This window comes from Antechinus flavipes, chromosome 3 (assembly GCF_016432865.1).
Source record: "Antechinus flavipes isolate AdamAnt ecotype Samford, QLD, Australia chromosome 3, AdamAnt_v2, whole genome shotgun sequence".
In the NCBI taxonomy this organism is placed as follows: Eukaryota; Metazoa; Chordata; class Mammalia; order Dasyuromorphia; family Dasyuridae; genus Antechinus; species Antechinus flavipes.
The window spans coordinates 597,927,342-597,952,447 of record NC_067400.1 but is presented as its reverse complement, the minus strand read 5'-3'; the positions used below and the strand labels follow the sequence as shown (position 1 = coordinate 597,952,447).

Below are 25,106 nucleotides of genomic sequence, written 5' to 3'. Positions count from 1 at the left end.
GGCCTACTCAAACTCTAAAAAAGATGAAGCCTTACTTGATTTTCACAACTGTCCTGAGAGATCTCACCTCATTCCATTCAGTAATATATAGAAATGACAATGATTTATGTGAGCTTATTTTATAACTAAAAATTTGATAAAATTATTTTTTTTGTGTTCTTCAGTGGATTCTCTAGAATTCTATAAATATACTTTACATCACCTGCAAAGAGTGAGTTTTACTTCCTCACTGCCTACTCTAATTCCTTCCATTTCTTTTTCTTCTATTATTGCTAAAGCTAACATTTCTAGTACAATGTTGAATAACAGTGATGATAATGGGTAACCTTGTTTCACCCCTGATCTTACTGGAAATGCTTCTAATATATCCCTATTATGTATAATTATGTTTGCTGATGTGGTTTTACAAAGATGATACTTATCATTTTAAGGAAACATCCATTTATTCCTATGATCTCTAGTGTTATTTTTTTTTAACCTCTTCTTCAAAAACTTATTTATTTATTTATTTATTCATCCATTTATTTATTTATTTATTTATTTATTGGTTTTGTTTGTTTTTTGGCTGAGGCAACTGGGTTTAAGTGACTTGTCCAGGGTCATACAGCTAAGCAGTGTTAAGTGTCTGAGGCCACATTTGAACTCAGGTCCTCCTGACTTCAGGGCTGGTGCTCTATTCACCGTGTCACTTAACTGCTCCTTATTTATTTTTAATACACATTGCTTCATGAATCATGTTGGTAGAGAAAAATCAGAACAAAAGGGAAAAACCATGGAAGAGGGAAAAAAAAGTGAACATAGCAGCATGTGTTGATTTACATTTACTCTTTCTCTGGTTGCAGATGGCATTTTCTGTCCAAAGTCTATTGGGATTGCTTTGGATCACTGAACCACTGAGAAGAAGCAAGTCTTTCATACTTGATCATTACACATTCTTGTTATTATTGTATACAATATATTCCTTGGTCTGCTTGTTTCACTCTGCTGTTCATGTAAATCTTTCCAGGCCTTTCTATAATCAGCTTGTTCATCAATTTTTATATAACAATAATATTCCATTACCTTCATATATCATGTTCCCAAATGATGGGTATCTCTACTCCTTTTCCAATTCCTTGTTACCACAAATATTTTTGCACATTTGGATTCTTTTCTCTCCTTTATTATTTCCTTGGGATACAGCCCCAGTAATGCTACTTGCTGGGTACTTTGACAAACCTTTGGGCATAGTTCCAGATGGCTCTCCAGAATGGTTGGATCATTTCACAATTCACCAACAATTCACTGGTGTCCCAGTTTCCCCACATCCTCTCCAACATTTATCATTATCTTTTCATGTCACTTTAGCTAATCTGGGAGGTGTGCTCTCTAGTGTTTTTAACAGGAACGGATGCAGTATTTTGTCAAAAGCTTTTTCTATGTATATTGAGATAATAATATAATTAGTTAGCTTTATTATTGATGTGGTCAATTATTCTAATAGTTTTCCTGATACTGAACCAGTACTGCAACTTTGGTATAAATCCCACTTGGTCACAGTATACCAACCTGGTGGTGAACTGTAATAATCTCTTTGCACAAAGCTATTATTAACAAGTAATTCTTTTATGAGCTCTATCATTTTTCAATGAAGTATGTGGACATGCTAGAAGACAAGTTTCTGTAAAAAGTGAAATACTGCATTAAGAGGTCAACAAATTTCAAATTCAGAAGGCTTGCAAGTTTTCCAAATGTTCTTCAAAATATGAGAAATGTAGCATTAAAATACAATTAAGTCACAGAATAAAATATGAAATTTTGCCATTTCAGACAATAATCACTTAAAGGTATTATACTTGAAATTCTACACTCCAAGCATCTTCCCTTATCTTTACTTGTATCAGAGATAATTAACCATAAATATCACTGGAAGGTACCATCACCCTATTATCAAACACCAAAAAAACACCAAAAAAGTAACATGTCACTTTTATTTATATGAGGTAATACTCTAAAGTTTACAGCATTATCAAAATAAGAAATTGCACAGCATATCAATTGTTACCATCAATTATTCAAATCACTGTGTGTTAACTTCAAGTCTTGGATGCTTTAGTACAGTCTGTTTAAAGTGAACAAACAAGAAGTTTCTGAAAGTTTTTCAAATTGCAGCTTCAATTTTTTTTTTTAAAGAAAAGCAACCAAAAAAAAAGATTCTTCAACTAAATGGCTGATTCCCAGTTTTTTATTTCTCTAATCCCAAAATCTTGTGCTATCTTAAACTCTAGAAAATCTCATCTGATTTAAGCTTCAACACTAACATAAAATACAAATATATATATATTTTTTAATGCTCAAATATAGGCTTTATTGATTAGGGATGCAAAAAATCAACTTCATGCCTCAAACATGCATGCCTACATACAATATGCAATAGCTATTTGGATGTGTAGAAATAAAGTGAATAACTAAAATGTATTAACTCAAGGTGTGTAAAATCCTTAAGAGTCTTGTCAAATTAAAAATTATGTTTTACCCACTTCTAGGTCACTGCCAATCAAAGAGGGAAAATTACATAATATTACCTAGGTACTGAAAACATAATGGAAAAAATTTGGAGATGAATGCCAACAATTATTTCTCATGTAGAAGACATATCAGCCTTGTTCTGTTTGGCTGCAGAGGGCAGGACAAGGAGCAAGAGGGTGAAAAGCACAAAGAGGAAAGTTTAGGCTGATGTCAGAATAACAATCAGAACTATGACTACTGAGGGCAGAAGTTTCTTCTCCTCACCCCCATTACAGAGTGACAAACATAAGCATATACACTGTACATGCATGGATACCCTCAGGGTCTTGAGGGAGAATCTGAATAATGTAGCTATTATGTATCTAGTACTGAGGCAGCTGAGTGGCAACTTGGGTGCAAAGCTGGGTCTGGAGTCAGAAAGGCTTAAGTTAAAATCTGCCTTGAGATACTTCATAGCTGCAATACTGTAAATAACTCAAGTTGCTTTAGGTTCCTCATCTGTAAAATGGACAAGAACATCCATGTCTCGGAATTATGGGAATAAAAGGAAAAGGAATTTTTAAAGCACTATTCTAAATACTAGCTATTATTATTAGTGATGATTCTTTTTTCTACCTTGATTCTGATTAGATGAGTGGCTAAAATACTTTCCAACTTTAAAATTCTGTAATTTTGAAAATACAACAGACCTGAAGCATGACAAAGCATAATGGTCAATTTACCATAAAACCCGATTTAAATTCTTAAACTTACTCAAAGAAAACTGTATGTTTTTAGCAATGTTCTAACTTCAATTTTACCTCTCTTCTTTTTTGATAGCCTCAACAGCCTGAGAGATCCCACCAATGTCTTGACATATTTAAAGATATGGTTTATCTACATTTCAGTGTAAGCTTCAATAAAGTCTGTCATGCTTTCCTTATGAAGAAGATGAAGACCTGGGCTAGATCTGGGGAATACGTACCACTTGAAAGTATGAAAAGTTTGTCAAATGGCTAAAGAAAATATGTGGTAAATAACAGTAGAAATGTTGCAAAAGGAACAATGATAGTGAATGTGGATTGGAAAGAGTTGCTGAGAGGGGAAGAAATGGAATCATGTGAAAAAGGCTAGACAGCCTGTTATGGAGCATCTAAAAAAAATTCTGAAAAATCCAGGGAAAACTTCTACTGACCAGAGCCAAAAGAATGGGGTTTAGATGACAACCCTTTTAAAACTAAGTTGGAAAACATATCAGTGACAATGATCCAATGAAAAATGAACTAACAGGTCTCCATAGCAATTAGAAACTATGAATTGATTTCCAATCACTGAAGCATATAATTTTAAATGTATCTGAAGACCCATGCTTACTAAATGTGATCACAAGATTTGATTTCTGCGAATCAAGTTCTGTTAGTCCTGTTCTCAAACAAATCCGAAAAAAAGCTGAAAGCTGAATATAGTATGTAGATATCTCTTTCAATAATTGCATTAAGAAAAAATATTATTGGCTGACAATAAGCAAAATGATAATTTTATTATCCTAAAAATTACACACAAGATAAAAGTTTCCTTTATAAAAATTAGTTTCTTCTTATGTGCATAAGCATAATAAACTTCAGAATTTCTTTCCATTCGTATTAAACAGTTGACATAAGAAGGTTTATTTAAAGTCAAGGGACATTCTTCCCCAAAGGATTTAAAATCCCAAAGCTAGATAATCCTATGGTTAAATTGATTTCAAAGTAATTAAAAGACAAGAAAATAAGAACAGTCATTAGTAGCTGGGAAACCCTATGGCAAAAGACACCTAGTAAGTCTAAGCTTGGTTCTGTGCTACATATCTGACTTCTAGGACACACAGCTTTCCTAGTTATCTTATAAGTTTTCTAGGTAATTTTTTTCAGTCAGTTCAGATTTAGCACCATCCATTTTCTGGACTTTAAGCACAACTATCTCAAGAGTCTATCCCATGTCCTTCATTCTTCTCTCCATGTAATGTCCTTTGCTCTAGTGTCTTCAATTATGTCAGTATAGATGATTTCTGTATTACTTAACAATTCTAATGTGTTATGGGCCAGAACTTGAAACAAGGTGATAACTCAGTGGAATTGATAGAAGTAATGCTTGTGTGTTTAAGTTAACACCTTTGAGAGTTCACAAGTTTGGAAAATTCACAAGTGTTCACAAGTATGGGAGATACACAGTTAGCTTTGTAAATTTCTGAATTCACACTTCCCATAATCCCACTCTTGGAGGAGGAGTCAACCTTTTACACTGAGCATAAAAAGACCTTCAGTGAGTCAGTCAGGGTCAGTTCAGAAGAAGTCCACTCTCGAAGGAGGAGCCAGATTCATTCATCCCAGCCTCTCCTCCTTCGCTTCTCCACTGAAAGATAGGCCTCTAAAAAAGCTACCTGGGCCCAAAGAAAGAGACAGGACTTGGAAGGAGAAAATAAACGTTTGGATTTTATCAGCTGGCTGTGTTTGAAGTGATTATTACTTGGAACCAAAACTAAGGCTACCTCCAGAAAACCTCCCCAAGAAACCTGCTCCCAGAGAGAACCATCATATATTATAAAAAAGAAGAGAACACCACATTATCACCTATCAAATACTACATCACATTATAAATTATCTGCTGAACATATCCACATGAGACTGTCTATAGCATCTCAAAATCACTATGTACAAAATAGAATTAATCTTTTCCCCCTTATGTCTTCCTTTCCTATAAACTCTTTTTATTTGGGGTAACCAAAAATCTTGTCATCTGGGTTTGCAACCTCAATCATCTTCAGCTCATTCTTGTCAACAGGACAAAAAGACAATTGTCAATGACAGAGACTGGGTTTTGTGATTATAGTCACATTAAAACATTTTTGATGGAGCTGTAAACTAGTACAATCATTTTGAAAAGCAATTTGGAATTGTGTAATTAATGGGACTAAATTGTCCAAATCCACTGAACCAAAAACTCTATCACAGGGCTTATATGCCAATGAAATAATTGAAAAAAAAAAAAAAACCCATATACACCCAAATATTTCAAGTTTGAAATATTTTGAGCTCTCTCTTCATATAAGGGAATAAATGAAAAAACATTTATCAAGAGGTGACTATGAATGAAGCACTATGCTAACTATTCAGAATACAAGTAGAAGAAAATGAGGTAGACTATCTTTAGGAAGTCACACTCCAATTAGTGGAAACAACAGATAAACTATAGGACAATTTCAAGGCAGATCTGAATATTCCAAGTGTAAAGTGGTGGGATGGATTTTAAAGACTAGAGGTGCTTAAGTTATACAAGTAGACCAAATGATAATGGTGAGGGGCATATATAAAGGGCTGGAGGACCTTAGAAGACTAGGGCAGAGCTTGATGCTTCTCCATCTCAAGAGACAGAATGGAGCTATTGCCTTATCCAAACTAAGCAGTTACTCAATCTGGGAAATGGAGAATGCATTATCACTGATAGGTAATCTTTCTGAAGTGGCTTTCCCAAATGAGTTTTGAGACAACTAGAAACTGGGAGAGGAGGAAAGAGGACAAGGCAAAAGAAAAATTGCATTTAATAATTATATGACAAAGTGTCCCCTTACCTTCTGCAAACTAGGATCAAGGGAAAAAGAAAGCAATGGTTGCAATGTACAACATGATGATCAGGTTATATCGGGAACATGGTGGTCAACTGGACATTACACATATTAAGAATATTGTTAAGCTGAAGATAGTCAGAGAATGGCTACATTAGAATAGTTGAGTCTCAAGCCAAATGATATTCACTTGAAAGAATTAGGGTTATTTATTCTGGAGAATGGAAAGAATGGATAGGATTGAGGCAAGGGTAGGGGAAGAGGAAACTTTGTCTTCGGACTTGTTCTTCAGGGTCACAGGAGGAAAACCAGGATGGTCATTGCAAAGAAATGAATCTACTTGTTGGCTGGGCAGTGGAAGGAAGTCTTGTTCATGTATAAGCAGGTACTTGCTTAGCCTTGGAGATCCTTTCCAAAACAAACTTTTTGTGAGGAAAGTGATCCAGGTCTGGACAGATATATATAGTGTTAGCTAAAATTTTCTTCAAATGGGGCAATTTACTAAATGTTCAACTAAAAATTTCCAGTGTATTTCTTTAAGGACCTTCATCTAGATTCACTATGTCTCTAGGCAAATGTCTTTTTTTGCATGTTAATACTTCCTAAGTTTTTAATCAAAACATCCACCAGTTGTAGACCTCACTTAGCTTAACTTCACCATCAAGCTTTTTACTATTAACTAAGGGTCTCTTCATCCTTCAATTATTATAGAATAATATAAGTTTTCCGAGGTTGGGAATTTGGGTTTTGACCACTTATTCCCAATATTCACTTTTTATAAGGAAGACATTTAATAAATGTTTGCTAAATTTCCTTTCAGAATAACTATTTCTTAGCACTAACTCAACCTTTTCACAAAGCAAAAAAGAAAAGTCAGCATACTCTTTGCTTCTTAAGGCTACTTTCAAACCTTTCTTCTATTGCTCTCTTAGTAATTTATCCTACCTGAAAGTTTACAGCACCTAATCATCTATCATATTCCATGACATTAAAACATAAATCAAAAGTGTATTCCCAATCCCAAACTCCACCATCTTAAATAATGTCAGTATTTACATTAATGATCCTTTAAAAACATTTGCCTTCACCATCTATGCTTTTTTTGTGAGATGTTTGGTTTTTCTATTTCATCTTTATTCCTTCTCAATTGCTCTCATTAGGGCTTCACTTTTCTATTTTTACTCTTGTATAATACAGTTCAGCATAGCCCTCATGTTTTAAACAATGAATTCCTATTCCTTTTCTCTATTCTTAGTACCAAACTGATCAGTGCTGCTGAAGAAGGTCAAGAAAATAAGCTAATTGTATCCAGTTCTGACGCTGTTTGAGCATATTCCTGTTTTTATTGCCTCACATTTAAATATTTCTTTCGGATTTACAAAAATGCTTTACATATATTCAGTCATGTAACATTCATAATACCACAGTAAGGAAGGTAGTACAAATATTAATTTATAGATGAGGAAAATGAGATTCAGAAGTCATGTGATGTGTGTTATATTAAAACAGCTTTGAATAGGAAGAATTGGAATACAAACTTAAGTGTTCCAATCTAGCAGTTTTTCTATCGTATGATAGTTTTTTTTTTAAGGGAAGGCAAGATGAAAGAAAGAAGAGAGATGGGAAACTGAGCCTAAGTCCTTTTCCCAACTTTGCTGATAATCTATCATAAATATATAACTTCACTGCCAAGATTTTTCATCACTTTTAAATTAGGAATTGATGACCTTAAGCTAGCCCTAGCTTTAGAGGTGAACCAGGGCAAAAGACTTAGTCAAACAGAATGGTTTGCTTTCTTTAAAATAAATACATAATTTTAAAAAATGTTTAAATCTGATTAGATATATATTTGCTAATGGAACACCTTAGCAGTTCTTGTTTAATCCTACATTCTCCAAGGGAACTCTGACATCAGGAAGGTGATGCCTTAACATGCAAGTAAACTGGACTTCAATGAGAGAGAGCTGGGCAAGGTCAACAGCTTCATTTTCCCTTCCAGAGTCATTGGGATCCAAGTGGCCAGATAACAGAATGGGACAACTGGAGATGGCCTTGAATGCAGTGGGAGACCTTGGCCTTCTTAATCTAAGGTCTTTAGTAGGTCTCAATTAGACTGAGGCAACACCCATTCCATGATTAAGGCAAAGTAAGAAAGAAATGAGGCAAAGAATGGCTTTTTTAAATTTAGTTTAAAAAAAAAAATCAATTTAGAAGGGGGAAACCCTCAGGGTTTTTGGCCAGAACAGAAACAAGCTGGGTAACTTGGAAGAGTTGGAGAAAAGATTCTCTTATTTCCCCATACAATTAAAGGCTAAATGTGTCCCAAAAAGACTGAGCTCTAGGCAACACTAGGATTGCAATGACTGACCAACCACAACGGAAACACATACAATATGTATATACATACACACATATTTATACATACATACATGCATATTTTGCTTTTCAGGGGGAAAATCTGCTCCATGTAAATCACATTAAATTTACATTAATTCAACCCAGAATAAGTGATTTTTGCATCAGTCCTTGAAATTAATAGGAATACTAAGCCCTAGGCTATTAATAATTTAAAATTCCACCACCATAAATTTGCATAGAATTATGCAATTTCCAAGCCTATAAATAAGGATGATCTCATTTGATGTTTAGAAAATCTATGAAATACATTGGAAAAGTTTGTTCACAGAAGTATAGACTGATTAGGTAACATTGGAATCTAATAGGAGGATTATAATCCAAATATCCCATCTTTAATCTTCCTGCAATTTTAGGCTAAATTACCTACACTAAACAGTCAAGGGCAGTTTAGAATGAGAAAATTTTTATTTCACTCTACAATCAATACATAGTCTCTCCCTCTTCTAATCCAAGAAATAAACTCTCCCTTTTCTGTTGGGGATTGATTTTAAGAGACTTACTGTGTTGAGCGCATTGAGTGTGGTGTCATCCCGAGAGGCAGCAACACAGCCATCCTCAGTAGAACCTCCATCACACATTCCCGCAAAAGCCGCCATGCTCCTTCATAGGAAAAAATGGAGGGAAAAGGCAGATCTTTTAACCCTTTGATTACCAGGCTACATTTTCATTGTATCAGTCAACCTGCAAGTGGATACCATGATAAACTAACTAGAGTTCTCAAGAACTCTTTTCTGACTCTTTTGTGGATATTAATTTGAGGAGAACACTCATTCTGATATAAGCCAGATAATCTTTCACAACACAAAGTGAACTTCTTTAAGAGGTATCTATGCTCTCTCTTTCAAGGGTCCATTAATACTAAAGATTTATAATTTAGCTGGAATTCCATTGGTTCATTAAAAATATTTCTACAATGGTCATTCTATGAAGTTAAATATTCTCTGATATTCTCATGAATAAATGACTTCTTGTTCCTTGACTATTAAGGCTCCTCTTCTATGTATTGATATAATGCCTAGCATTCCTCTTCCCAACCTAAGCAGTCTTCTTACACTTTATTCTCCCAACAGGTAGTCTTCAATTCAAAGAAACTGGCCTCCAACTTGTTCCTCCAAAAAGATACTCTGAACATTTACTCTTGCCTTTACTCCTACCTAGAATGCTCTTCCTTTTCACTTCAACCTGATAGTGTCAAATCCCAGCTAAAATACTCTTTTTTTAGAAGCCTTCCTCTACTCTCCTTATAGTGATCTTTCTCTATTATTTCCTTTTTATCCTATATATAGGCTTGCTTTGTATATATTTATGAGTATGTCCCCAATTTGTAAGCTTTTTGAGGGCAGGCACTGCACTTTACCTCACTATATCCTGAGGATTTAATACAGTGTCTGGCACATAGTAATAGCTCAGTCTGACTGACCAATTAATCATATATACCTCATTCTTTTTTGGATAGGTTCAATGGTTGGAAAGATTTTTTTCAAAGAAGTTGCAATTGATTTTTCAGCACCTATGATCCACAGCTTCTAGTTTGGGCTCTGAGACTAAAGAGAAGAAGCCTGACTCTGTGCCATAATTATGGCATATTATGATTTTCAAACCTCCCAAGTTCTTGAGATTCACATGTAACAGGGAAGAATCTTCAGTACATTTTTGCTTCTTTGGATGTTCAAGCTCCTCACACTGCAGTGCCCCCAGATAATAGCATAACATTCTACCCCTGATCCCACCAGAGGAGAGCAAAGCAAGACCTATTTCAAGGGCTAAATACTATGCCTCTCAAAGCAACTTACTGCTTTTTTTTTTTTGCTTTTTGAGGGTTTCCATAATGTAGTTTACTCAAACTGAACTTTCATTCCATACTATAATTCCATAATTCTTTTAGATATTTTGTCTAGCTATATATTATTCCATCTCACACTTCTGACAATTGTTCAAATACAAATCTAAAACTTTATACTCATCACTATTAAAATTTCTCTGTATTCTGCCCAACTATTCTACCCTTTCAGATCTTTTCTGAAATGACCCTTGTCATCTATTTCATTCAATGTGGCAGGCATCCCTCCTCTTAACTTTTTGTCACCTTCAACTTTGATAATTATGCTCTCTTTGCTTCCTAAATAAAATCTTAATAGGACCAAGGACACATTTCTGATTCATTCCACTAGAAGCTAATAAACATCACTCAAATATTCTTATTAGACCAAAGACAACAAAAATTTACCTTTACAAAGTATCTTGGATCATCTGCAAAAGATTTTGCTCACAACAAGCAAAGTAAAAGTTATTCCTAACTTCCCAGCTCCCAAACATGCCTACCCAATAGTTCCACGTCTTTTCACCCTTCCAGATTCTCTGATTTATTGTCCTTTCTCCATCAAGATACAGGGTTCTTGAGGGTAAAGACTAACCTGGTATTGAAAATGCATTTTACTAATAAATATGAAAATACTTAGTAAATTCTCTCTCTCTCTTTTCTCTCTGATTCTACATCCAACTCCCACTATACTCATATTTACCAATGCAAAAAATAGGATCAACAAGGTGACTAAGTAACCTAATCCTCTATTCAAGTTTCTTCAGTGCAAAGACTGTATCAGTCATGTTTCATCACTGTATCCCTGTGGCCTGGAACACTGCCTTGCATATATTAAAGGCTTATAAAGTGCAAATATAAATGCTTGTGGATAGTTTAATACTATGAAAATAAGTTCATTTATTTACAGTTTTTATTTAAAGACACTGAAATTTTATCTACCTCTGAGCAAAAAAGTTAAAAAAAGAAAACAGATCTAGGACACCATTGGAAAATGTTAACAAAATAAATAAAAAAGCAATACATGTACTTCTGAATTATACAGATAATGCTCATTTGTGGTTTTCTAAGTCAATATGTGGCCTGCAGACATCCATCTTTATTTGAGTTTGTCTCCTTGCTCTAGCACAGTCATCTCGTAGACTTATTTTCATTTTGTAATGTATGTTCAATTTTGCAGCCCACCACGTAGTTATATATTTGCCATGTAAACCTGTCTAGTTTTGTATATAGGTCATTTATTAAAATGGCAATGCAATATCTAACAGACATTTGGTATGCTGCAATTCCTAACCATATTTCTTCAGGGCAACTGAAATCATTTTTTATTTTTTTCTGAATGATCACTCCATAAGCTAACAAAATATTTAAAAGAATTATGGAATTTTTAAGGAAGTTGAAATATTTTTTATGAAATCATTATCTTTGTGTATCCACATATTGATAACTAATTTCATAATACATACAGTATTATGACCACCTGTAATAAATACTTTGCTTAATTATCGCATATAATTCAATATAAATAATAAATCAGATAGGGATCATGATTTTGTGCATAAAGAGCTAGTCAGAATTAAAAATGTCTGCATTCAAGTCTTTTCTTTTAGATACACAGGTTACATATCCTTGGCCAACACACAACATCTCTGTGTAGTTGCAGGGCAGATAGAGGGCTCTGTATAGGTCCATTAAAATTACATTATTAAAATTACAGATCCCACTAAAGAAATTACTAAATGAAAATGAAACAATAGAATTTTTATGACTTAAAATGGCCAAGTAAAAACCCTCTTTTTTTTTTTTTTTTTTTTTAAGAATAAAGAAACTTAGGCCCAGAAAGGAAAATGAATTACTCAAAGTCACCCAATTAGATAGGGCACTTCCAACATACATCCTGGGCCATGTAACAGGAACATAATGCTTCAGTCACACCACCATTTAACATTATTAGAAGGTGTAATAAAACTGTACTAATTCCTGACTCTGAAAAGAATGTTAATGGATAACTAATTTTTTAAATTTTCTTTTCTTTTTTGGGTGTGGTAAGAGAGATAACTAAGATAAGTGGAAATAAGTTTAAAAATCTTATTCTATATATTAGGAATTTCCCACAGAAATTCAAAAGATCACAGACCACAGAACAAGAAAGGAAGTATGATCATCTATTCCAACTCATTCATAGATAAGGAAGATGAAACTCAAAAGGAAATAAAGGAAAAGGAAAGGAAAATACAAGGGAATAACAGATATTTGAATCCTTTACCTCTGACTCCAAATATAGGTTTCTTTCTCCTACAAGCTGAGAGTGTAAGCTGATTAGTTGCACTTTGTCAATAATGATAAAAACACTCTCAAGACAAAATACTATCATATTAATCCTTAATATATGACGACATCTTGGAGAGATAACACTCTCCAATTTACTACTTAAATTTCAAGGAAGATTTAAATAGTGAAGCAAAATGCTTCAATGATCCCAGAAGGTAAACATAAAGGTTAAGAATATCACCATCGTAGCTCTATTTTAGAATTTCCCTTCAGAAAGAAAGTTCTGGGATAGGATTATGAAAAAGAAGCACAACACTAAAAAAAAATTCACTCAGAAAAATGCAGATATGGATCCCAACTCATTTCTACTTCTAGACAACAGAAAATTTCTGGCTAGACAAGAAGACAAGATCCCAAATGTAGGATATATGGAAAACTCTGTTATAGACAATCTCTATGATGTCAGAGACACTCCAAGTCCAACATAGAAGTTTGGTTTTTAGTCAGTTAGGAATTGGACTACATGACTTATAAAAAAACCTTTTAAATCTGAAATTCTCCAATGGAGTCAGTCAAAACCCCTCCCCCTAAAATGCTCCAACACTATAGACTTAACTGAAAATTAAAAAATAGGAAATTTAGTTTTCATTACCTTGCTGCCCTCAAATACATAAGTAAATCACAATCATTAACTCCAGGCATCCAAACCAGTTCCTCATGCTGGGTCACAGTGTCACCATCTGGAGAAGGAAATGGCTGCAATTCGGGAAGTTTGGCCTAGAAAACAATGACACAAATTTCAAAAAGAAGATGCAAATTAAAAAAAAAATCTCACAAGGAAAGTCTTTACAAGAAGAAATCATTTTTAATGGAACTTACTGATTAAATTCTACACAAGGAATTATAGTAGCACCTTATGTCAAATGAAATATTTGTAAATTATTTAATAAGCTTATACAGACTGGTCACTTAAGAAATGCTAGAAGATCTAAATGATCTCTTATTGTATGTAGTCAGTGTAAACATAAAATAGAAAAAAATTTAAAATTCTATAAACCTTCTGCTTAATCTTGATTTAAGGAAGAATCAAACTATTTCTACTTCAAAAAGAAAATCATTATCATCATTTATGAATGAACTAAAAATGAATTCTTATAAATGAAGACCTTTGAAAATATTAATGTTTTAGAAGGTATGTTTCATTTTTCACAACTAGATTTTATAAAAAGAATGAAATTGAAATATATCAATTTTACAAAATACGCCTTGAACAAACTATTAAAACTACAACAGATATACTTTAAGGAAATTTCCTTCACACAAAATAAATTAATGGATACAATTAATATAATTAGGTATTCATAGCATCAGTAAAAGATGAGTAAGAGCTTAGTGGGAAGTGGGAAAAGAAACTGTCATGACTACTTTTTACAATTGTACCCCAAGACATTTTTTGGCAAATAATATACATTTATACTCAAACTAAAATCACAAACCACTGCTTCACAGACTTTTATTGTTTCCTTATCTCTCCTTGCCCCTCATTTTATTTTTTTTCCTAGGAACACATATTTGTCTTTGAAAAATGTATGTACTGCTCTTTGAGGAGGACTGGAACTAGCAGTGGAAGTAAAGTGGGAATGGTATATATATTAAATTCATACCTAAATTAATTCTAACATTTCATGCTGGAAGTAAAAATTTAAATTATGAATGAGCTCTCCAAAGGACCTTTTCAACATATGAGTAAATTATTTTTAGTAAAAAAACCTATGAAGTAAAAGATATGGGTTTAAATCTCGGGTCTGTTACTGATTCCAGTGATGAGAAGCACAGTACTCTGAATTAGGAAAATGGGCATTCTATTCTCCCCTTTAATCAGAATATATAAAAATTATTGTGTTTCAGTTTAGGGATTTACATTGCAGGAAGAAGAGTGAGACACTGGAAGTGTCAAGACCAAGATATTAAGGATGAAGATCCTGAAAATAGAAGTCATGAGATGTGTAATAGGTTAATTAAATCTACTGTGTCTAGCACCAGAAAGTCGAACAGAGAACAATAATTATAAATTGAAAAATGGAAAATTCAATCTTGTTTTAAGGAAAAAGATCTTAACAATTAAAACTATTCAAAAAAGAAGAGAGCTGCTTTGTGAAATGGGGATAGGAAAAGTAGGAAGCCACTTCATTGGAGGATTACAAGGAAAACTGGATAAACAATTGTCAAGTATATTACAAAGAGGATTACTGTTCATGTGTATGTAGGTTAACCTCAATGGCTGTTGAACTTCTTTCACTTCAGAGTTCTATAACAAGTCATTTAATTTCTGAGTTTAGTTAATGAAACAGACAAGATGATCTCTAAATAACTTTCTACCTCTAAATCTGAAGACCAAATTAAAGGGAAAAAAATAGCACTGAAAAAAGGCAAATATAGTGACATATAATTAATTTTATCAAATATTTCTTAAAAAACAACTACAGTATCTTCCAGTTTAAAAAATTTAAAGCAAAATTGTGGTATTAGTTTTAATTAGGACTAACTGGCTACTTTTTTCTGCAGTTTTCTAAATTGAGTATCCAGTACAAATTCACTGAAAGAGATTTATGATCTGAAACTGAAACTTCAGAACAAGTTTATACAGGATCACTAGTAACAATTTAGACATGGAAACAGGAATCTTATGATTTGATCTGGGTATTTATGGAATTTTAGGAAAGTAAATTAATTTTCCTTGATCTCAGTTTCTTCATCTGACCAACAGAAAAAAGATTTGCTGACATGCTTGATTTCTAGAATAAAAGGACATGTGGTACAACGGGTTTGGGAATCTAAGAGGCTAATGTGAGGTCCCTACTGACCTGGTCCCTGTATGATTTCTTATAAATCCCTCAATCTTTCTGGTCACACATGAACTCTTCTGGCTCTAAATTGTCATAACCTTTTGCTCTGTTATGACTCATACAATTTGAAAGGACTTTGGAAAGGGAAACACATCCAAGGGAAAAATTTCTTAGTTCTTAGGGTAGAAAACATTTTTTATAATAAAACACACATTGTCTTATTTATTAAAATAAAAGTATATGTTCTTTAATGAATGAATGAAAAAGCACAAATTAGGAGCACTTTACTAAGCACTATGCTAAGCTCTCTGGATACAAATACAAAATGAAAGATAATCTCTGCAATGAAGGAGGTTACAAAGGGTTTCTTTTTTTTTTTTGCTTTTTTGCTGAGGCAATTGGGATTAAGTGACTTGCCCAAGATCACACAGCTAGGAAGTGTTAATAATTTGAGACCAGATTTGAACTTAGGTCATCCTGACTTCAGGGTTAATGCTCTATCCACTGAAAAAACAAATATAAGAAGTGATGAGTGGCACGACAGGGAAATTTTGATATGATATTAATCAAAAACAGAATATAAAAATGTTATACTTTTAAGAATGAAAATATAGGGTCTAAAAACCTATTACTAATAAATCAAATTTGTTTCATCAGCAAAACTGAAGACTTACAAAGTGCCTTAAAAAGATCAACTCAGATAAAGATCATTTTTGTCCAATTAGTAATCTGCAAGAAAACTAAGATTCAAAATTTAAATTTATAACACAACAACACTGATTTAATTTTTTTCAACCTATGGGACAACTGAAAGCAGTTTGAATTCTGCTACTGGGAAATGGCAAAAGGCAACTGATCTGGCTAGAACTGTTTAGAACTGATCTTCAAAACTTATGGTTTCCAAAGATGACCCATAAGACCCCTAACTCTTTAGTATCCTTGACATAAGGATCCTCCCTCCTTCCAACTGGAGAGGATGAGGGGATAACACTGGAAATATAATGGTATAGTCTACCATTTAAAGAAGACCCAGAAAACTTATCTTATCATTTCCTACCAAACTATTCTCTAGTTTTGATAATCACTGGAAACTCATAATTCCCCCAAATGAATACAATTCTGAAACTCTTGCTTTGTTAGAAAACTTTCAGAGCCGAGCTGCATGATTTTACAGCCCTGTACCAGATTTTCAGCTTCATTTTGTATATCGTCTCCCCCATTAGAGTGAAAGCTCCCTACTGGCAGGGACTGTTATATGCTCTTCTTGGATTCCTCAGTCCTTAGTACAGTCGTGGCACATAGTATGAACTTAATAAATGTTTAGTGAGAGAGCAGAGGAGAAAAACATAGAGATGGAGTCAAGAGGGAAGAAAATGAGATAAAGAGTAACCAAAAGAGATATGAAAGAAGAGAATTCTTGTGAGTTATTATGGAAGGTAAAAGGAAGAAGAGTGATACCAGAAGACAGACAATTAGTGTACTGCTTCCCTAAAAAACCTTGAGCTCACCAGAAAAATGTTGAAATGGTACTTAAAATGGTACAATGTACAATTATTAAGTCCTTTAGAAAGTAAATCTGTATTGTCCAAAAGACAAATTCTGTGAAAAGGGAAGCAGAGAGTTTTAACTAGAGCAACAAAATAAGCTGCCTTGGTCAGTGGCCTTCACATAAGCTGGCTATTTTTGAATCTGCTTTATAATCTGGTTCCTTTGAACAGAAGCACTGATTTTATCAGCTAGTTCACCACAACTGCTCTAGCCTTGCTGTGGCCACTGAAGAAACACAACTATTGGGCAAAAAAGGAGTCAATGGGAGGTGGTCTTTCTCCTGTTCAAATCTATTATCTTTATGTGGAAGTTTTCTATGCTTCAGTTTCCTAACTGGCTAAATAGGAAAGATAATAGCACCTATCTTCCAGGTTGTAGTCAAGATCAGAAAAGATAATCAACATAAACCTTAAAAGACTTATGCTCTTCTAGCATTGATTGCAAGCCCTTCTCTTTTTTTAAATCAGACAAGAACTCTCAATCATCCCTTTTTTCTCTGGATTCTCCCTATCAACTGGTTAGGATGTCTAAGTCCATAAAATCTTCTTCCTCTGAATCAAGGATCTCTTGTCTACAGCCTAAAACAATGATGATTTTTATTCTCTGAGATATTTTATCCTTTGAAGCTTTGTAACAATGCATTCTCCTGGCCATTTTTGTTTTCTTTCTATTCTTCATAAATGCTAGCCTTTTTAGCTTTCATGGATTTAACTACCATCACCAAGTAATAATTTGGAATAATTTAAAAATCTGTCTCTCAAGCATAGCTATTTTCTGATCAACAGTTTTACATCTTCAACTGTCCAATAGACATTTCAAAATGAATGTCTGATAGGCATCTCAAAATAAACTTAAACAGAAAAGAATTCAATCGTTTCCTCTCAAATCCATCCTTATTCCTAACTTCCACTTTCTATGGGGCACCATTACTCTTCCAGTCACTAAAGCTTTTTTTTTTTTTTTAAACAGTCTTAATTCCATGCTCTAATGTTCCATATGTTTAATCACTTGCTAAATCTTGTCTTTTTCACCTCCACAAAATCATTTCTATCTCTTCCTTTATTTTTTATTAAGGTAACTGACATCCTACTTTAATTCCTTATCAGCTCTTCCCCAGATAAATTATAAGATCATCCTAATTGGTCCCCTTGGCTGAGGTCTCTCTCTAACCGACCTTCAAAATTACATAAGCTAAAGAGAGATAGCCTTTATAAAGGTTTTCCTATTTCATCCTCTTTCAATTAAGTACCCTCTCTCTCTTTTTTTTTTTTTTTTTTTTTTGCATTCACTTACCAATGTATACCCTCTTATCCCAAAGAGAATAGAAACTCATGGAGGGCAGATGCTAGTTAATGAATCTTTGAATACTTAATACCAAGGAAATATTAAATGCTTTGTTTTTAAATTTTATTTTATAATAATTTTGTATTGACAGAATCCATGCCAGGGTAATTTTTTACAACATTATCCCTTGCACTCGCTTATGTTTCAATTTTTCCCCTCCCTCCCTCCACCCCCCACCCAAGATGGCAAGCAGTCCTATATATGTTAAATATGTTGCAGTATATCCTAGATACAATACGAAATATTAAATGCTTAACAAATAATTGTTTGATTGGCTAAATACCGAAATTTGCTTTACCTGATGACTGGGTCCAACACGGATTTCCCCCTGGGTGCTGTTCAGTCTCCTGTCAAGGAAATCAGACAAAGTCAATCAAGGTACAATAATATTAATAAGAATGTTCACATCAAAATAGACAAATATATAAATATCATTAATCCAGAAAGGAATGACTTTGTAGGTTTTTCCCCTTTTTTAAAAAAGTGTTTGTATTCCCAGTGCCTAGTTTTCTGCAAATAATAGATATCTAATAAAAGCTTACTAGATTGGCTTTTCAGTCAAAAAATGAACCATTAAGATAAAATGGCTAAAAGGGGAGGCCCTAGAGAAATGGACCGAAGCTTTTGCTAACTGCTTATATTACCACAGCCTCCCATCTCCAGTATAGCCCCTCATGAGTTCCCTCCAAAAACATTTTCCTTATGCTTTGGACAGTTATTTTGTTTTGGACCCATGACTGAAAGATTTGGACTGACAGATTTCCTAAATCAGTGTGTCTGTAATCTGTTGCAATCTGGAAAAATTGATTAAAGAAGTAATTATCATAGTTTCTTGTCCTCTAATGCACTCAGCTGGGGAGACAGAATGTTAAATTAAAATGAAAGGAAAAAACCATGTGAATCAAAATTATCATAAGTACAAAACTTGAGAAGTAAGATCGGTAAGAGTAAAGATGAAAAGGGGAAGCTAAGTGGTGCAATGGATAGAGTACCAGACATAAAGTCAGAAGAACCCGAGTTCAAAATCTGGCCTCAGACACTTCCTAACTGGGTGACCCTGGGCAAGTCACTTAACTCCAATTGCCTTAGCACCCCCCCCCCAAAAAAAAAGTAAAGATGAAAAAAAGAAAATGGATCAGCTACATTGAATTATTCAAGGAAACACGCCTTAGGAATAAGCATTTTAAATCAGACAATATGGTGAATGTAGAATGAAATAGATAAGATACCTGAAAAGAGGGGAAATCACAATACACAAAGATCATAAGCAAAGTTAGAAGAATGCTTCTACTTGGGGAAATGATGTCAGATAATTTTGGAGAAAAACAGAGAGAAGAATTGGTACTGGATCTATACTGCCATGGACAACAGAAATTATGTATTATTCAATAAGAGTAGCATGTGAAACAGAGAATTATATTATGGTATCTTTATTAATGCTAAATTTGTAAATTGGAAACTGGGATATTAGATAGGCGATTATTTCTGATATTTTTATATTAAGGAGTTTTCCAACATGCCTTATATAAAATATGTAAAATTAAAGGCTATGTCTAAGTCATAAAAAAAATATAAGTGATATCAGAATGTGTAGCTTAATATTGTCTGTTTCATAGGACTCCAGAAAGGGAAAATTTCACAGTATTAACTTTTAATGAGTACAAATTTTTTCAATGGCAAATTGGGAATAGAGAATACATTCCCAAATATAACTCTAAGAAAAAAAAGTTTTAAGTCTCAATATACTGTTTTCAAGTGCCATAAAGAGAGAGCCCAGGTCTAAATGAAATCTTTTAGGAAGTATAATATAATGGGGAACATCTATACTACAATTCCCAGGATTATAAACAGCCACAAGATGCTATGGACTAATTGAAGAACCTGAATATAGCAAGGGGAAGAATGTAGGCTGCAGAATCAAAACCTGGGGATAGGAGGAAGAAGGAAATATAACTATCTCCAATCTGCAATATAATCATGTAGAAAAGAGATTCAACTTTTTCTTCTTGACTCCAGAAAGAAAGGTTTCATTCTGACAGAAAAAAAATTAGCCCAAGAGTTATCCAAAAGTGAATGAGAACATGTTGAGGCAAGGCCAAGTAATTCCTTATCTGGGAGGTTGGAAGAATTGAAAGCTTTGCATAGATTTGGCAACCCTGGTAATTCTTTGTTGTTGTTGTTGTTGTTTTTGCTGAGGCAATTGGAATTAAGTGACTTGCTCAGGGTCACACAGCTAGGAAGTATTAAGTGTCTGAGACCAGATTTGAACTCAGGCCCTGAACTCAGGGCTGGCACTCTATACAATGCAACAACTAGCTGCCCCTAGATAACATTTTTCATCAGGAATTCTTTGAAATTGTCTGGGATCATTGTCTAATCAGAATAGCCGAGTCTTTCACATTTGAGCGTCATTACAACATGGCTGTTGCTATGCACAACATTCTCCTGGTTGTGCTCATTTCATTTTGCATCAGTTCATGTAAGTCTTCAAAGGTTTTTCTGCAGCCATCCTGCCTGTCATTTCTTCTAGCACAATACCATTTCATCACAATCGCACACCAAACAGTGTTTGTCTAACTGAGGAACATAAGGAACTGATGAGAATAAGGATATTCTAATGAAAGAAGACAGCAAATAGAGGAAGCAGAAAAGGAAGAAGGGAGGCAGGTGCACAGCAGCTGGGCCTGATGGAGAGCTCCTGAATAAAGCTTAGAGAAAGTAGATTTTATTTTTTCCTAAATATATATTGTTGAAAGGGAGTGAGTCGTAGGGGTATTTCTGTGTGAGTTTTTTTTGAGAAGGAAACAGCTGATATTATCTCATTTGATCTCACTGGGAGGTAGATGTTATGATCCCTATTTTTTCCCCTGAGGCAATTGGGGGTAAGTGACTTGCCCAGGGTCACACAGCTAGGAAGTGTTAAGTGTCTGAGGACAAATTTGAACTCAGGTCCTCCTGACTATAGGGCTGGTGCTCTATACACTGCACCAAATAGCTGCTCCCAGACCTGGTAATTCTGATGTATGGTGATTTGGTCTCTGAAGAGGGGCTGACCTCCATGTAAGAATGTACAGAGATTTCGGACTACTTTATTAAATTCAATCTCTTCCTTTTCACACTGATGCTGTGCATGCTATGTGCCTAGAAATCCTGAGACACCACATTTGCAGAATCAAAGCTGGAGGCAACACAAAGGGCAATGGAAAGATACATGATGAAAAAAATGCTTTTAAAGGGAATATGATAAGCAAAGTGGACTACAGCATATGTCCAATGATGGCTGACATACAAAAAGTGGCATAAGAGACATAATTCATAAGTTGTTAGAAAAATGCTGGTATATATAAATTGTTTTCTAAGTTCTGTTCATTTAACTCTGCAAAAGTTTATACAAGCCTTTCCAAATTTTTCTAAAATCATCCCCTTCATTAGTATTGCTTTACATTCAAGTAATAATTTTTCTACCATTCAGCAATTGACAGAAACAAGCATTTATTAAGTATCTATTAAAGGCCAAATTGATGAATACCTTTTTATTTCTCACTTCAATACCACTACAAAAAGAACTACTATAAATATTTTTATAAACATGAGTCATTTCTTCTATTTACCATGTTCCCTCGCTCCCACAAGTTCAAGTTACAGTTGAAATAGTACAATGGAGGGGCAACAAGGTGTAATGGACAGAATACCAGCCCTGAAGTCAAGAGGACCTGAGTTCAAATCTGGTCTCAGACACTTAACACTTCCTAGCTGTATGAGCCTGGGCAAGTCACTTAACCCCAACTGCCTCAGCAAAAATAATAATAATAATAATAATAATAATAATAAAGTAGTACAATGGTGTCAAAAGTTTTTGCAATTTAGTAACTTTTGGGGCACTGTTCCAAAATGATTTCTAAAATGGCTGTAGCAATGAACAGATTGAACACCTTTGCTCAATGATTCTTCCTTTTGCTTCTCCAATAATTATAACTTCCCTTTTTTTTTTAAAGCATCAGATTTGCTTTAATTTATATTTCTCTTACTGTTACTTGGAACTTTTTTTTATTTAGCTATTAATAGTATGGATTTCTTCCCTTTAAAACTGCTTATTCATATCATTTGATCATTTGAAAATTGATGAATGGATTTTTTTTCTTACAAATCTGAATCAATTCCTTATATTGTAATCCTTGATCTTCACTATAAATCATTTCCCTTTCCATATTCAATGACCCAACCAAACTGGCCTTCATAATTTTTTTAAATAAGTAATTTACTTCCATTTCTATTTCTTTGTATGTCCCAATAGCTGAAACCTATTCACTCCTTACTTTTTCTCAAAGAATCCTTAGAAATGAAGCTAAAGTACCATTTTCTACAAGAATCTCTTCCTGATGTCCACAAATGTTAGTGCTATTTGTCTGAACTACTTCATATTTCTCTTTGTAAATATTCTGTATACATATATATTTACACGTTTCTTCTCTATTGGAATCAACTGTGTGACACGGGAGACACTTGCACAGTACCACAAGCAAAGTATGTCAAAAAAAAAAGTGCTGTGAACAAAGAAGAACTACAGTAACTCTAAAGAAATATAAAATGTGCCAATTTAGAGACACCGCAATTCTAAATAAGCGCACCTATTACTTGTGTCCAACCTATGGTAGAGCCTTCAGAGATTATACTTGTTTGATTATTAACAATGTTCCTCAACCCCAATACATTGATGTCATTTTGGATCTTTTCAAGAATAAAGGACACCCATATGAAAAGGTGCTCCAAATCACTATTGATCAGAGAAATGCAAATTAAGACAACTCTTGAGATACCACTACATACCTCAGATTGGCTAAAATGACAGAAAGGTAATGATAAATGTTGGAGGGGATGTGGGAAAACTGGGACACTGACACATTGTTGGTGCAATTGTGAAAAGATCCAACCATTCTGGAGAGCAATTTGGAACTATGCTCAAAAAGTTATCAAACCCTGTGATCCTGCAATGTTTCTACTGGGCCTATATCCCTAAGAGATCTTAAAGGAGGGAAAGGATTGTAGCAGCCCTTTGTGTAATGGGAAGGAATTGGAAACTGAGTGGATGCCCATCAGTTGAAGAATGGCTGAATAAATTATGGTAGATGAATGTTATGGAATATTATTATTCTGTAAGAAATGACCAGCAGGATGATTTCAGAGAAGCCTGGGGAGACTTACACGAACTGATGCTGAGTGAAATGAACAGAACTAGGGGATCATTATACACGGCAACTACAAGACTATACAATGATCAATTCTGATGGACGTGGCCATCTTCAACAATGAGATGATATAAACCAGTTCCAATTGTTCAGTGATGAAGAAAGCCATATGCACCCAGAGAAACATCTATTGGAATTGAGTGTGGACTACAATATAATATTTTCATGCTTTTTGTTATCGTTTGCTTACATTTTGTTTTCCTGCTCAGATTTTTTTTCTTTCTAAATCCTATTTTTCTTGTGCAGCAAGATAACTATATAAATATCTATACATATATTGGATTTAACATATATTTTAACATATTTAATATGTATTGGACTTGCTATCATTTAGGAGAGGGGATGGAGGGAAGGAGGAAAAAATGTGGAACAGAAAGTTTTGCAAGGATCAATGTTGAAAAATTACCCAAGCATATGTTTTGTAAATAAAAAGCTTAAAAAAAAAAAAAAAGAAGAAGAAGAACACCAACCAACCACCCTGACAGAATAATAGCTAGCATGTACAGATTACTTTAAGGATTGCAAAGCACTTGATAAATATTATTACTTTTGTGCTCATGACAACTTTTTAAGGTAGACACTATCATTACCTCCATTTAACAGATGAAGAAACTAAAGCAGACAGGGTTTAAAGGACTTTTCCCAGGGACAAACAATCAATATGTATACAGAGCTAAATCTGAATTCAAATCTAACTGACTCCAGGTTCATCACTCTATCTACAGTACCACTTAGCTTCCTTATGTAAGTTCCTTGAAAGAAGGGGACACTTTTTTCCTTTTACTTGTACTGAGTGCCTGGCATTTACTAAAAACTTTTTAAGTACTTGCAATATACTTTCATTATTTTCCCCATAACAATCTATAGAACACAAAGTGGGTTATGTAGTTGGTAGTACTACTATTTTATTCTTACAGAAGAAGAGACTAACAGAGGACCTGAATGCAGGTCTTCACATTATAAAACAAATAGTCAAATTCATTAAATGAGAATATATTAAGCATTTATAATCAACCATAATTCAATTTCACATACATCTATCAATCTCCTTTTACAAATTAAGCATTCTGCAAGGTACTGAGCAATAAAAAAAAAAAATGGTCCATAATATGAAGGATTTTATAAGCCAAGAGAATGATTCATGAACATGAATAAATAATACACGTGGCAGAAAATGATAGAGGCAAAGATTAAGTGAAATAATCTAAGAAAATTTAAGAATAGCAGGTGGCTCTAGATTAATAAGGATGAGAGAATTTCAGGATGGAAAAAGTGAGAAAGAAATGTCTTTTCAGGAATAAAGCAGTGACTTTCAAGGACAAACAAGGAATGCTTTTCTGTGTATGGACAGAGGCAAAAGAATGCCAGATAATATTAAGAAATAGCAAGTCATTCTATTTGCTGGAATATGGTATGTAAGAGAAAAACACACTGAAATAATTTTAATAAATTCAGAGGAACCATACTGAAGAAAAAGTAAATGATAGGTTAAGGAGTACTTTATCCAGAAAGAAAAAATGAATCAT

At 33.9% G+C, this 25,106-nt stretch overlaps 1 protein-coding gene across 4 annotated transcripts in view; it reads right to left on the bottom strand.

Annotated features, from left to right (window-relative positions):
* The window catches only part of RERE (arginine-glutamic acid dipeptide repeats), a 577,800-nt gene that overhangs the window by 165,637 nt on the left and 387,057 nt on the right, over positions 1-25,106 (bottom strand). For all 4 annotated transcript variants that reach the window (XM_051988633.1, XM_051988634.1, XM_051988635.1 and 1 more), the window contains 3 exons: positions 18,633-18,681; positions 13,249-13,373; positions 9,007-9,106 (listed from right to left, as the gene is read on the bottom strand). In XM_051988633.1, the coding sequence (XP_051844593.1) occupies positions 9,007-9,106; positions 13,249-13,373; positions 18,633-18,681 (274 nt within the window). The remainder of the gene's footprint in view (positions 1-9,006; positions 9,107-13,248; positions 13,374-18,632; positions 18,682-25,106) is intronic.